Source organism: Aptenodytes forsteri, unplaced genomic scaffold, assembly GCF_000699145.1.
Source record: "Aptenodytes forsteri isolate BGI_AS27 unplaced genomic scaffold, ASM69914v1 Scaffold2, whole genome shotgun sequence".
NCBI classification, from domain to species: domain Eukaryota; kingdom Metazoa; phylum Chordata; class Aves; order Sphenisciformes; family Spheniscidae; genus Aptenodytes; species Aptenodytes forsteri.
The window spans coordinates 12,436,771-12,448,102 of NW_008795695.1; the positions used below are offsets into that span (position 1 = coordinate 12,436,771).

An 11,332-nucleotide genomic window follows, 5' to 3' on the forward strand; every position below is an offset into this window, starting at 1 on the left:
CACCTTTTGTCTTACTTTCCCCCTTTTATTTCTTCGAGGCTGGGCTTGCTGTGGGACCCGCTTCCTCCGCCCCAGCCGGCAGGGTCAGGCCCCGGACCCGGGGGGGCTTGTTTTGGGGGGACCCCTAGATTTTGTTGGTAGCGGAGGGAGTAATTCTATGCTTGTGCCCCGAAGGGTGCGCGGCTGCAGGCGGGAGCCCGCTGAGCAATTGTAAGCCAGAGGCAGAGACCAGCCCTAGGCTGACATTGAACTGCCTGAAACCTCCCCGTGGGGTGCGAGTGGGGACTCCCGGAGGCCACCGCACCTCGTACCGCTGGGGAACGCCCGCCGGCGGGGAGAGGCGTGTGCTTGCCACCTTGCCCTTGCTCAGCTCCTGGCCTGGCCCCGCAGGACCGCAGGGTGAGGGTGTGCTGTCCTTGGCCTGGCTAGACATTTAGGGAGGCTGGGTGGCTGCCCTGGCTTCCACTGGGTCATCTGGTGTTGTAGTAGCCCCTGGTTGCGGTGCAGTTGGTAATGCAGGGTGCTGGGATGCAGGTGTGGATTCATTGTGTATTCACAAGGACTCTTGTCCCCTGTTGTTAAGCCAGGATTAACTGTTTTCCACTTTCTGTATTAAATGGAAGGAATATGGCCATTTAAGGTCCAAAGCTGATGGATTTGGCAATTTATGGCTCAGGTGCTGAGCTGTTGGGTATTAAGCACAATATGCATTTGATCTGCATGTGTCTAAAGGCCCTTGGAGTCCTTAAGGACACCCTGATGAGGACTTGGTATTACCCACTGCCTCTGCATACACAGAATTAATGTCTGCCCTCCAGGGGAGCTGTGTACAGCGGGGCAGGGGCCAGGCAGGAGCTTCGTGCTCTGTCTCCAGCGTGCGGCACAGCTGAGCCAAGGTTTGCAGTATTTGCAGTGGTAAAGGCCAGTCATGAAAGACTATATTTTCCTGAAACAGCGAGGGAGCTATGTTTCAGCCAGTGCAGTGGGAAGCCTGAAGAAGCAATACAAAGTTTGGAAGGTAAATATAGATTCAAATTAAGTACCAGAATATTGCTTTATACGTTGCAGTACAATGAAGAGAAAGCGAGAGTATTTGTTTTCGTTGTCAGGTAAAATAGTTGCTGAAAATGAAAGAACAGAGAACCAGTTCGAGTGATTGAATTGGAGCTTGTCCTTGGGCTTCATTAGTAAAATGGAAATGTAAAGGATGTGTTGGTAGACTACCAGTTATGTGTTGTAGCCTGTTAGTGTCATTTCTGAATAATAGCTTGGTTTTAAAATCTGGTTTAATCTACAGCAGGATGCAGTCTTTATAACCTGTTACCACAAGTTTTACTGCCACAAGTTTCTTTGCTTTTGTGGGGGAAGTTTTATTTGTTTATTAAAAGCACATGAATGTCAGAGGAACTTATGGATATATGGGGACAGACATAAGCTGTTGAAGAGTAAGTCAGCCCCTATCAAATAGAGTCAGTTCTCTAAGCTAACAGAATCAGCAGTTCTCTAAACGCTGCTGATAGTCCAGTCGCCTTTGCTAGGGCCTTGTGACTCTGGATTTACAGCCAGGATATGCTGTTAGGAGGTGGTGTGAGTATGATCTGTGCAGCAGGTGTGCAGATGTGCAACCTTATGTGGCCACTTAGCATTGAAACCTTTTTGTAAGACGCATGAAATCTTTTTCTGCTTACACTAAAGCTGTTAAATAGTGTTTGCTAAACAATTATGCTTCTGTGATCACAATTGCCTTGTCCCATTATATCTTAAGGGAACTGTTTAAAGAGGTTTATGACCTCAGATTTTTGTTCTTTGCCAGCGTCTCAGTTTTTTCCCAGTAGGTATTTCTGTCACCTCACTTAAAGCGCGGTCAGTTAAATAATAGTTTCGGTGTTTGGGATAACTGTGAGAGAGGGGAGATGGGGCTTGGGATCACCCTGAAACAGATCTGTTACTGCTGGAAGAAAAGTTCACTCCTCCTCTGGGCTGCTTGCGCCCACCTCTTCTTACCTTTCTTCTCCCACTGGAGCTATCCACACCTCATTTCAACCAAACACGAAATTACTGACAAGCAGTTCTTGGTTTGAAATTAGTTCAGCTGACCTAACTAGCTAGCTGTGGCTTTAAGGGGCAGTCCCACCTTTAGTCCCTGCCTTTATGCTCCTGCTGCTTTGGATTCATCCTACGTAGCAGTTTTGTGGCCACGGAGTGAGTTAGTATTCTCTGTTGGATCAGCTGTTTTTCAGGGCAGGTTTTCTGGTGGATCAGCCATCTGAACCATCACGGTATGACTATAAGGTCTGACACAGAGGGAGGCAGGGACCTGCAGCTGGGGGTGGGAGAGGGGAGGAGGGTGTAGGGTTGCACTTTCCCTAACCTCTGCAACCTCAGAGAGGAGGTAGGAAACTCATGTTGGGTGGGAATGATTATGGGGTTTGCTGATTAATTGCACAACCAGTTATCTGATTCAGGGCTGGGGGGGGGGAGGAGGTGGAACACGCCAAACGAGATTAGCAAGTCAGTTCACTTTTAGGGGAGGAAGGTGTCAAGCTGAACCAGGACACTGTGGAAAAATTAAAGGTATGACAAAAATGTGTTAGCATAAAGGAGCAGACCCTTGATCTTTTGGTGGGATACTCTGTTATGTGAAGAGGTGGTAGTTTTCCTCCATTCCTGGGGAAAAAGCCTATGTGGATAGTGAAGCTTTCAAGTTGCCAGCTTTGACACAGCAGATACTGTTTGCTGTTGTCATTCAGCTGGCTGAGGAGGAGTAGTTTTGATTTCTGTAGTAAGATGGGGCAATAAAGATGAGAGGAGAGAGGCTCACACCTTTGCCTGCCCTGTGGCAGCCTCTAAAATTCCAAGGTTAAGATGAACCCTTGGTCTTAGCAGGTGTGTGTTTTCTTCAAAGGAGATTTTGCTTTAGCTCACCTCCTGTTGTTTACCAGGAGAGCTAGTCCCGATTCCTACCAGCTTCCTATCAGGAGCATGGCGGTGGCTGGTGCTGGCGTTAAGCCCACTAGCTGGGCTACCGGGAGCATAGGGGTTATGTTGCAGACCCTGGTGTGTTATTTGGCATCCTGCTGGGGTGGCTCTGCTGTTAGCACCCAGGGAGGCTCGGCTTGCATGCCCGAGTTGTAGTCACGCCTTTTGCCTACAGTGTCTTTTGTCATCTTACTCAACAGTTGGCTCAGACTTGCTGTGAAATAACAGTGCGGCTAGTTCCTCTTGCAGTACCTGTAATAAAGGGTACTGTGCATCTTTTTCTGTTGAGGGGCTTCGGACCAAATTTGAAGAAACAGGAGGAACTCTGCAAGATTTTAAACCAAACTGAATTGATGCTGCCACAGTCTCACTCTTCCCTGAATGTCACACATGCATGTGAGCCTGCCTTCTCCCTTGTGCTGGATGAGCTGGTGCAGGGAGCTCAAGCGGTAAAAAAACTTTTTTTTTTTCTTTTCCAAGTTTTGTGATGATGTGGTGCTTTGTGCAGCACTGATACTGGGATGGAGAAATCAGGCTGGAAGGGGGACTGGTGGCAGCATTGTTCAGCAGCACCCACTCTCAAGCTGGAGGAGTCTCTATTCTGGGCTGAAAACACTACAGTCATTTTTTGAACAAATTTCAATCTCATGAATGTTTCTGATGTGTTAAAATAGATCTTTGTAAGGTGGGGAATTGCCTATTTGTAGTCTTTCTGGGACAAAAGCAGAGTGTTTTGATGTCAGCTTGCTTTGGATCATGTTCTAAGTGCATCTTTCCCTTGTGTCCCCTCTTCTTTATACTGTGTTGACTTCTCAAAATAGATTATACGTGATAAAATTCAGAAAAGGCTGCAATTTATATTGGCTTAGAGGTCTCTGTTACATTTTTGATGTCTAGAAGGTTAGTTATGGTAATTACTTGTCTCTGAAATAGATAATTGCTTATTCAATTGTTGTGATTAGAAAATATTACAATAACTCAATAAGAATATTTACTTAGCAGCTTCTCTTATTTGAAGATCAGCAATTAACAAAGGCAGAGTGAAGAATTTGCCACGTCGTGACTGAAGGAATAAGAAAAAAACCTACAGGGAGATAAACTCAGCAGCATATCTTCCAAGTTTGCTAACAGCCTACCATCGCACGGCTTTGGAAGGATCTTTGTTACGCTTTCTGAAGAGCCGATAACATTGTCACAAGTACGTAATTGTGTCGCCTAAAATTTGATACCAGCTGTAGAGTAGATGGCTCAGCTTCCTCCTGGAATTCGCTTCATCACTTCATTTTCACGAGATCAGTGGTAAGTCTTGAAGTATGGTGGTGATCTTTGTTTTGGACAATGTGAGTTTGTATCTGGGGAAGGTGATGCTGTTGCCTTGCTCTATTTTTGCTTTTTCGTTGCTTAATACATACAGCAAGAAAATATAGTCAGTTATAATAAATAAATATTGCTGACATTTAAAAAGTGAGATACTTTGTTGGGGGAAACCAGACAGACCCTTACTAGTCAAGTGTGCTAGAGAATAAAGCCTTTTGTCCTTTTCTTTGCAAGGTATGTATTTGGAGGGATAAATTTCAGATTTTTATTTTCAAACTCTTGGGTGGAGGGGTGCTTGAGGTTAGCTTTCCTTTCTTAACCAGAAATGTATTTTCTCCCCCATAATTTGATGTGTAATACAGACTTGTAGAATTACAGTTTTAGTTCTTGCTACTGTAATATTTAAAAAACACCAAACAAACAAAAAAGCAAAACAAAACCAAAACCTCTTTGCTTTAGGAAAACTAATCCTGGAAGTTGGATATCATCAGTTTTTGTGCTTTCTGAGATAGAATACCGAGTCAATTGTGTGTGAATAACAAAAAAATAACAAATGAAAGACCATGCATTTCCCATTTGAGCAGTTTTATCACATGCTTTCTCTAGTAGAGCAGCAAGGACAAAGTCATTTCAGTTCTATCATTTGTGAGGATGTTTTCAGCTGTGGGGATGAATAACTCAACTTGCAGGATAACTCACTTTTTTTTTTAATGTCTCTGTGAATATGCCAGAACTTCTTATAAAACAAGACCCTTGTTATGTAAAAGTTTCTAAGGCAGAAAATAATTGAAAAAGGTTAGTTAAAAATTAGGGACCATAGTAGGCTGTGTGATATCAGATCTTTGTATGTATGTACTTTTGTTTACAGATGTTAACGTTAAGATCAAGGCTAGAAGGAGCCAGTAGATACACTCTGATCTCTGTGTATTGTTAAAAGCACAAATCCACAAAACACTCTCCTTCTTAAACAACTGAAACGTGCTGCAGGTAGAGAATAGAATAGATCAGGTTGTTATCTTTGTTTAATGTTTGCAGTGGCAGGGAGTTTGAGATGCCCTTTTAATTCAGATGAACTGCAGAGAAAGACGCAAGGGTGCCAGTGAGGTACAAGGGAAAATTCCTTCCCAGTCCCAAAGCCGGTTCATTATGTTCATGTACTCCGGCTGCCAGTACACACAGTCAGCGTCAGTTCTCCCATCAATCTTTAGAAATGGCTGATTTCTGTTGTTAGAGGAAGGCAAAAGTAAAGAAAAATCCTAAAAGCACTAAGGAAAGAAAGAAGTAATAACCCACGGTAGCCAAACTGACAACTCACAGAGCCATCATTTATGTCCTAATCGTACCAGAAAACCGGATGAGTTAGTGAAATCTGATTATCAGTATGTTTAATGTTGAACTGCCTTTTAATAGCCCTCAAAGGAAGGTTGTAAACAAGGCAGATCGGCTCTGTGGACTCCAGAGCACTGCCACGTTGTTCCGCCTGTACCTGTGTGCTACCAAGCTCCCTCCCAAAGCCAGATCAGAGCAGGTGTTGTAAAGCAGCGTAACTGCTAGGGTGGTTCTTCAGGCTGTTAGACAACATGAAAAAAGTTGTCTTCGACTATTCCAAGATTACCAATGACTTGTGTGATGTTTTTATGTAACTTAGTGCTAAAAGTAAATCTGAATAAAATAATTTTCAAATACTCTTTTTTTTTTTTTTTTTTTTTAATATTGTAGGTATAGAGCCTTCATTTTCTCTCTGACTTTCTTCTTGTATGCCAGCTTCCATTTATCAAGGAAACCTATTAGTATAGTTAAGGTAAGCGAGGTTGTGTCCTTGTTTAAACATTCTTCTACTCCTGTCAAACACGGAAGTAGTCATCTTTTTCAGTATTTCCTTTTGTGAAAGGCAGTGTTTAACTTAGAATGGTTTAAAAGATTAAAAACTGATAAAGCTAGTACGCCGTGACATTTACTTGATAAACTTTAGTGAGGCCACACCTAGAACATTGCGTATATGTCTAATCTTTGGGCTTAAGACTTGAAACAGCTATGCCTACACTTAAGTCATGTGAATTAATCTAATTATAGATATTTACGAGTTTACAGGTTTACATTCATATGTGAGAAAAGTTGCTCGTAACTGATGAGTCAAATGTGATAAAATTCTACTGGCATTTACAAGACTTTTCCAAGTGCTGTTGAGCATCATAGTCATAGTTTTCTGTGCACTTGCGACTCTGTTCCCAGTGAAGCTGGTGGCAAAATATTATCTAATTCTAGGTTTGTTAGTTTAATCTTCGGCCTGTATAACTTGGCAAACACAAAACAAATCCCCCAGGGCTGTGTTGTATATAACTGATGAGTAACAATGGGCGAAGTAGCTTGATGATAGTGAAGAATTTTGAAATTCTGCAGTATCAGAAACACCAGTTCGCTATAGCATGTTGTTTCTAACCACGTAATTACTCTTTCACGTAATGGTGACTTCACCCAGCAAAATACCAAGCAATTAATAATGGCTAACAATTTTACTGATTTTGGTGGGTTTGACACAGGTTCATATAGAGCTAGAATTGTTAAATTTGTTGCTGTATGGGGATTAACAGTCACAAGTGAATTTTCTATTGTCAAATTTCCTTTCTGTATCAGGGAGAGCTGCATAAGCATTGCGCTGCTTCACATGAAGTTGAAGTCAACTCCTACAAAGAATATGCTCCCCAGATTCAGCCTGTCAAAAAGCCTTCTAATGTATCTCGGTGCGGTTGGGAGCCGTTTGGTAAGGGTTGTTTTTTTTTCTTTCATAATACTGAGCTGATATTCATAATTAGATTATTCGCCTCCTGCTATTTCTTCTTCACGTGTGGAGGGATTCGGGAGACTTGTATGGGAGGGGTGTTTTGTTTTCCATGTTCTCACTGATTTTTCCAAAGAAAGTTAAGTTGTGACTTACCTTATGATGTCTTTCCTACTTAAAGTCACTTAAACAACTGACATTATTTTACCTGTTATAGCTATGAGATGGTTTCAGTAGATCAGTTTTCAGTCAAAAAATGGGGTTTGTCTTTAGAATGTCTATTAAGGAAAAAGAATAAAATAAATCATTATAATTTTCTGCTGTTTTAATTCAAGGTCCAACTATCATTTAAATGAAATTACTTGATGTTTATCAAACTGGAACTTTTCAGAGTCCTTATGTGCCAGAAAGAATATTTTTCTCCCCATTTTAATGGAGAAAAATGGGAGGCTTTATTGCAGAATAGAGTTGACAACTTACTGAATAGCTTATGTACCTGGCCTTTCACTTAAATAGAAAAAATATTTGCCTACTTACAATTAAATTTGAATTTAATTGTATTTTAATTTAATAGAGATTTTGTGTCGTTCCTTGACACTTTTATCACTACCAAGAACATCAGTGAAGTAGAATAGTCCATTCTGTCAATGTGTCAGTCCACTCCAGTCTATCTAGCCATCCATTCTAATTATTCTTTAATTACCAATTAAAAAAAAGTCCAACTCTGTTCAAAGATAATTAAAGATCTGAGCTCTGGGTTTTCTGTGGACAAAATTCTGTGTATTAACTGCCTGCTGCAAGGTAATCCGTCTACTGAAATTAGTCCCATGGGTTTCCAATGTATTAGGATGCAGTTAAACTTGGTTGCTGTTTCTTGTCACTGGACCAATGGGAGACTGACAGTGCTTGTCTAAAACACTAGTTAGCTTTCTTAGTGGAGACTTCCGAGCTCCAGTGTCCTCCTTTTTCCATGAACACACAGGTTATTGCAAAGCTACCCCTTTGGGATGGCACTCTAGACTTTCAGCTCTGTTTTTGAGGCAACATAGCTGGTAAGCTGGGAGTAACACTGAAAGAAGGAATGCTTTAATAACTGTGACTTTATTCTCAAAGTCAATGGGAATTGTGGCTCTTTGAAAATAGACAAACTGTCTTTCTTGGTATGAGCTCAGGTCTCTTGAGACTAGTTTTGGTGTTTCTGGCTGGGCGGAGTCCCTCCTGCTCCCTCATCCTGCCTGCAAGTCCCATTTAGTTGCGATTATGGTCATTTGCTGTACAGAGCAGAACCCTGTTTGTTTTTTTTAAACAAAACTTCTATCTCTGTGCCTTATGAGTAGTTGGAAAATGAAATGCAAAAGGCTTTAACCATTTTAAAAGAAAGAAACTATATTAAGCAGATTCCTTAAAAGCCTACATGATGATGCATTTTTTTTTAATCCATTTTGACTTTTAGGACCACAGACATTTGCAACACATCTTTCTGCTTTTAATAAAGTCTGTTAAAGTTTGGGTTTTCTTTTGTCTAAGGAGCTATAAGAAAAGGGCACCCTGTTAATAACTGATGTTTCTTCTCTTCCAAAATGCTGTTTTGAATAAGGTGTGATTAAGAATGGGCCTACCAATGTTTTCCTAATACATTACGGACGACAGGGTCAGTTGTAGAGGGGGATTTTTTTTGGTTAACTAAAACGTGTTTTGCAAAATGGATACTTAAGTCTGAAAGTACCCACTGAAAATTAAATGTCAATGCATGTCCACTAACATTTTTCTTGTAATATGTAGAAATGTTTGGGAAGTTATTGGTACATTTAAACTGATAATTTGTTTTGAAAATGATTCTTAGATAAGAACAACTACAAACAGTTACTGGGAGCACTGGATTACTCATTTCTGTGTGCGTATGCAGTTGGAATGTATTTAAGGTAAACCTCACTCTCTTGGAAACCTGCTTTATCGCTTACCGTTAATACATGAGGTTATACTACTTCTGAGATACTGTCCTTTCCTACTGTAAAGTTTCTGGTGAAGAGAGTGAGAACTTGGATGTAATTATCCCACCTCTGTGCTAGTTGATGTGGAAGAAAATGCATCATCCTGAGTCCCCAGTGGTATCGTACCTGTTGGTACATAGGAAGCTTCCTAGCCGACCCCGCCCTGACTGCCCTGTGCAGGAACGCTTTCCAACTCGCAATCTAGCCTGTCTTTCCTTCATATGGAGTATGAAGGAATACATGCTGGAATACATGTCCCCAAACTTTATCAGTCTCCGACTTGCACATGTAGACTAAGCTGATTGTCCTGGCTTTCTCTGTAGTCAAAGGACAGAAGCAGGCACCTCCTAAAAATAATACTGCACATCTTAAGATGGGTTCAGTATCAGCTGCCGTTTGGAGATGTCTCTTTTTATTGACTAAAACCAGAACCTTCATAACTAGAATCATTAGCAAGGGAGACAAGTCTCACTTTAAATGGCTGGAGACATGTCCCACCTTATGGGTCATTTGGAAAGTGACTGTATAAGTAAATAGCTTCCAATGTGCTTCAGGGGAGTATCTCCCCAAAAGATGGTTGTGCAGATGTCAGCACTTGGCAATTAGTGAACAGGAAATGTTTGTTGCTTTTTCCTGTCAAGTGCTAAAAATTGCTCATGTGCTACTGTGAAGAAAAACAGCAGTTACCAGTAAAGTTTCTCCTCAACCTGAATCAAACAACACAAAAATACTCTTTATTTGTGAAGGCTTGGGGTGTGATCTGATTTTTAATTATCACCTTTCTTTTTGTATCCTTCCGCATTCCAAGTGGAATAATAGGAGAACGGCTACCTATCCGGTACTATCTGACGGTTGGGATGCTTGCTAGTGGACTCTTCACTGCAATGTTTGGATTGGGTTATTTCTATAACATACATAATCTGTGGTTTTACATAATGGCCCAGGTAGGCACGATGTTATTTAACTACTCTGAGTTTCCATGGTGCTGTTTAGTGTTGTATTGGGGTTTTTTTCAGTTGCAAACAGTGATTAGTGGTTGGATGGGAGGATGTAAATGCTGGCATACATAGTCGTTGATGATAGGCAGAAATGATAGAGTGGATAGCCGCAGGTTTTATTTTTGAAAAATGTTTTCTTAGTGGAAGAAATCTTTCAAAACAAATTAAAGTGTTTCAGTCTGTGTCAAATCAGTGATCAAATCTTTGCAAGCTTAAGTATGGGTGAGTTTTAAAACAAATGTATTTACTTTTGTCAGTCTGCCAAGACCTGAGTGACGCATCCTGGCTTTCTCTGCAGGAGAATTACATTTATGCTGCTAATGATGAACAGTCTCCCACATTGGTGTGGCTGAGAACAGGCAACTTCTGTAACAAGATTCATTGTGTGGGATTTTTCAGAGCACTTGTAGATCTAATCAGGCGTCACAAGAATATTTACCATTGACCTGAAATGGAATTTAGGTCAGGACCAGGATATGGTTAGCACTCCTGAGTCATTTTTGACAGGTCTGCACCTTGCACTGCTGCTTTCTTTGTGTTATTGCAGTAGCACTTTCACTGCTGGCACGTTTGCATGGCATTGTGCAACATGGCATGCAGCGATACTAACTTGGGTACTGCAAGCTTTTATAACCGTTTCACCAAGTCATCCGTTTAACCATGTCACTGCCCCGGCGCTCTTGGCTTACGTGGCTTCCAAGACAGGAGATGGCTCCTTCAGGGTTCAGCTAACAATCTCTACCAATGCTGCACTGCGTGATGTGGTCAGTGAATCCTGTAATACCAAAGGTGGTCTCGCACCACCAGCCTAATTGTTTTTTGTTGGGTAGAGTGAGGTTGTTTCGTTGCATGTTCAAATGCTGATTGTACATGTGGATGATTGTATTGTGATCTCTGTGTTAATGTGTAATTCTAGATAGGGAGCTTTTTAGGAGTTCAGATGAGTTAGGGTTATGATCTGTGCAACATGGAGGCTGAAATAGTTCTTACTTCAGCCTGAATATAGTAAGTTAAGTTTCTCCTCTCAGTTTATTTACAGGTGTCTGTTAAGCATTTTAAAGGTAATGTTCAAAATTATCCAGTCTCCCCTAAAGTTTTCTTTTTTTCCGCTTTGTTTGATTGCAAACGTGCTTTGCCGTATGTTCAAATTGAGATAAGTATTATGTTGCTGTTTGAGCGTGGGGAATTCGTTTCTCTGTTCAGTTCAGTGCAATATGCTTTTTGGTAAGCATGTGATTGAATTACTTTTTTTTTTTTTTGGTTGAAAT

General features: G+C 41.2%; 1 protein-coding gene across 1 annotated transcript in view; it reads left to right on the top strand.

Annotated features, from left to right (window-relative positions):
* Nucleotides 1–4,002: 4,002 nt before the first annotated feature.
* Nucleotides 4,003–11,332, top strand: part of SLC37A1 (solute carrier family 37 member 1) — a 35,342-nt gene continuing 28,012 nt past the window's right edge. Inside the window, exons 1-5 of the mRNA XM_009283003.2 lie at nucleotides 4,003–4,278; nucleotides 6,016–6,097; nucleotides 6,931–7,057; nucleotides 8,919–8,997; nucleotides 9,875–10,010. Coding sequence (XP_009281278.1) covers nucleotides 4,223–4,278; nucleotides 6,016–6,097; nucleotides 6,931–7,057; nucleotides 8,919–8,997; nucleotides 9,875–10,010 — 480 coding nt within the window. The 5' untranslated portion in view covers nucleotides 4,003–4,222. The remainder of the gene's footprint in view (nucleotides 4,279–6,015; nucleotides 6,098–6,930; nucleotides 7,058–8,918; nucleotides 8,998–9,874; nucleotides 10,011–11,332) is intronic.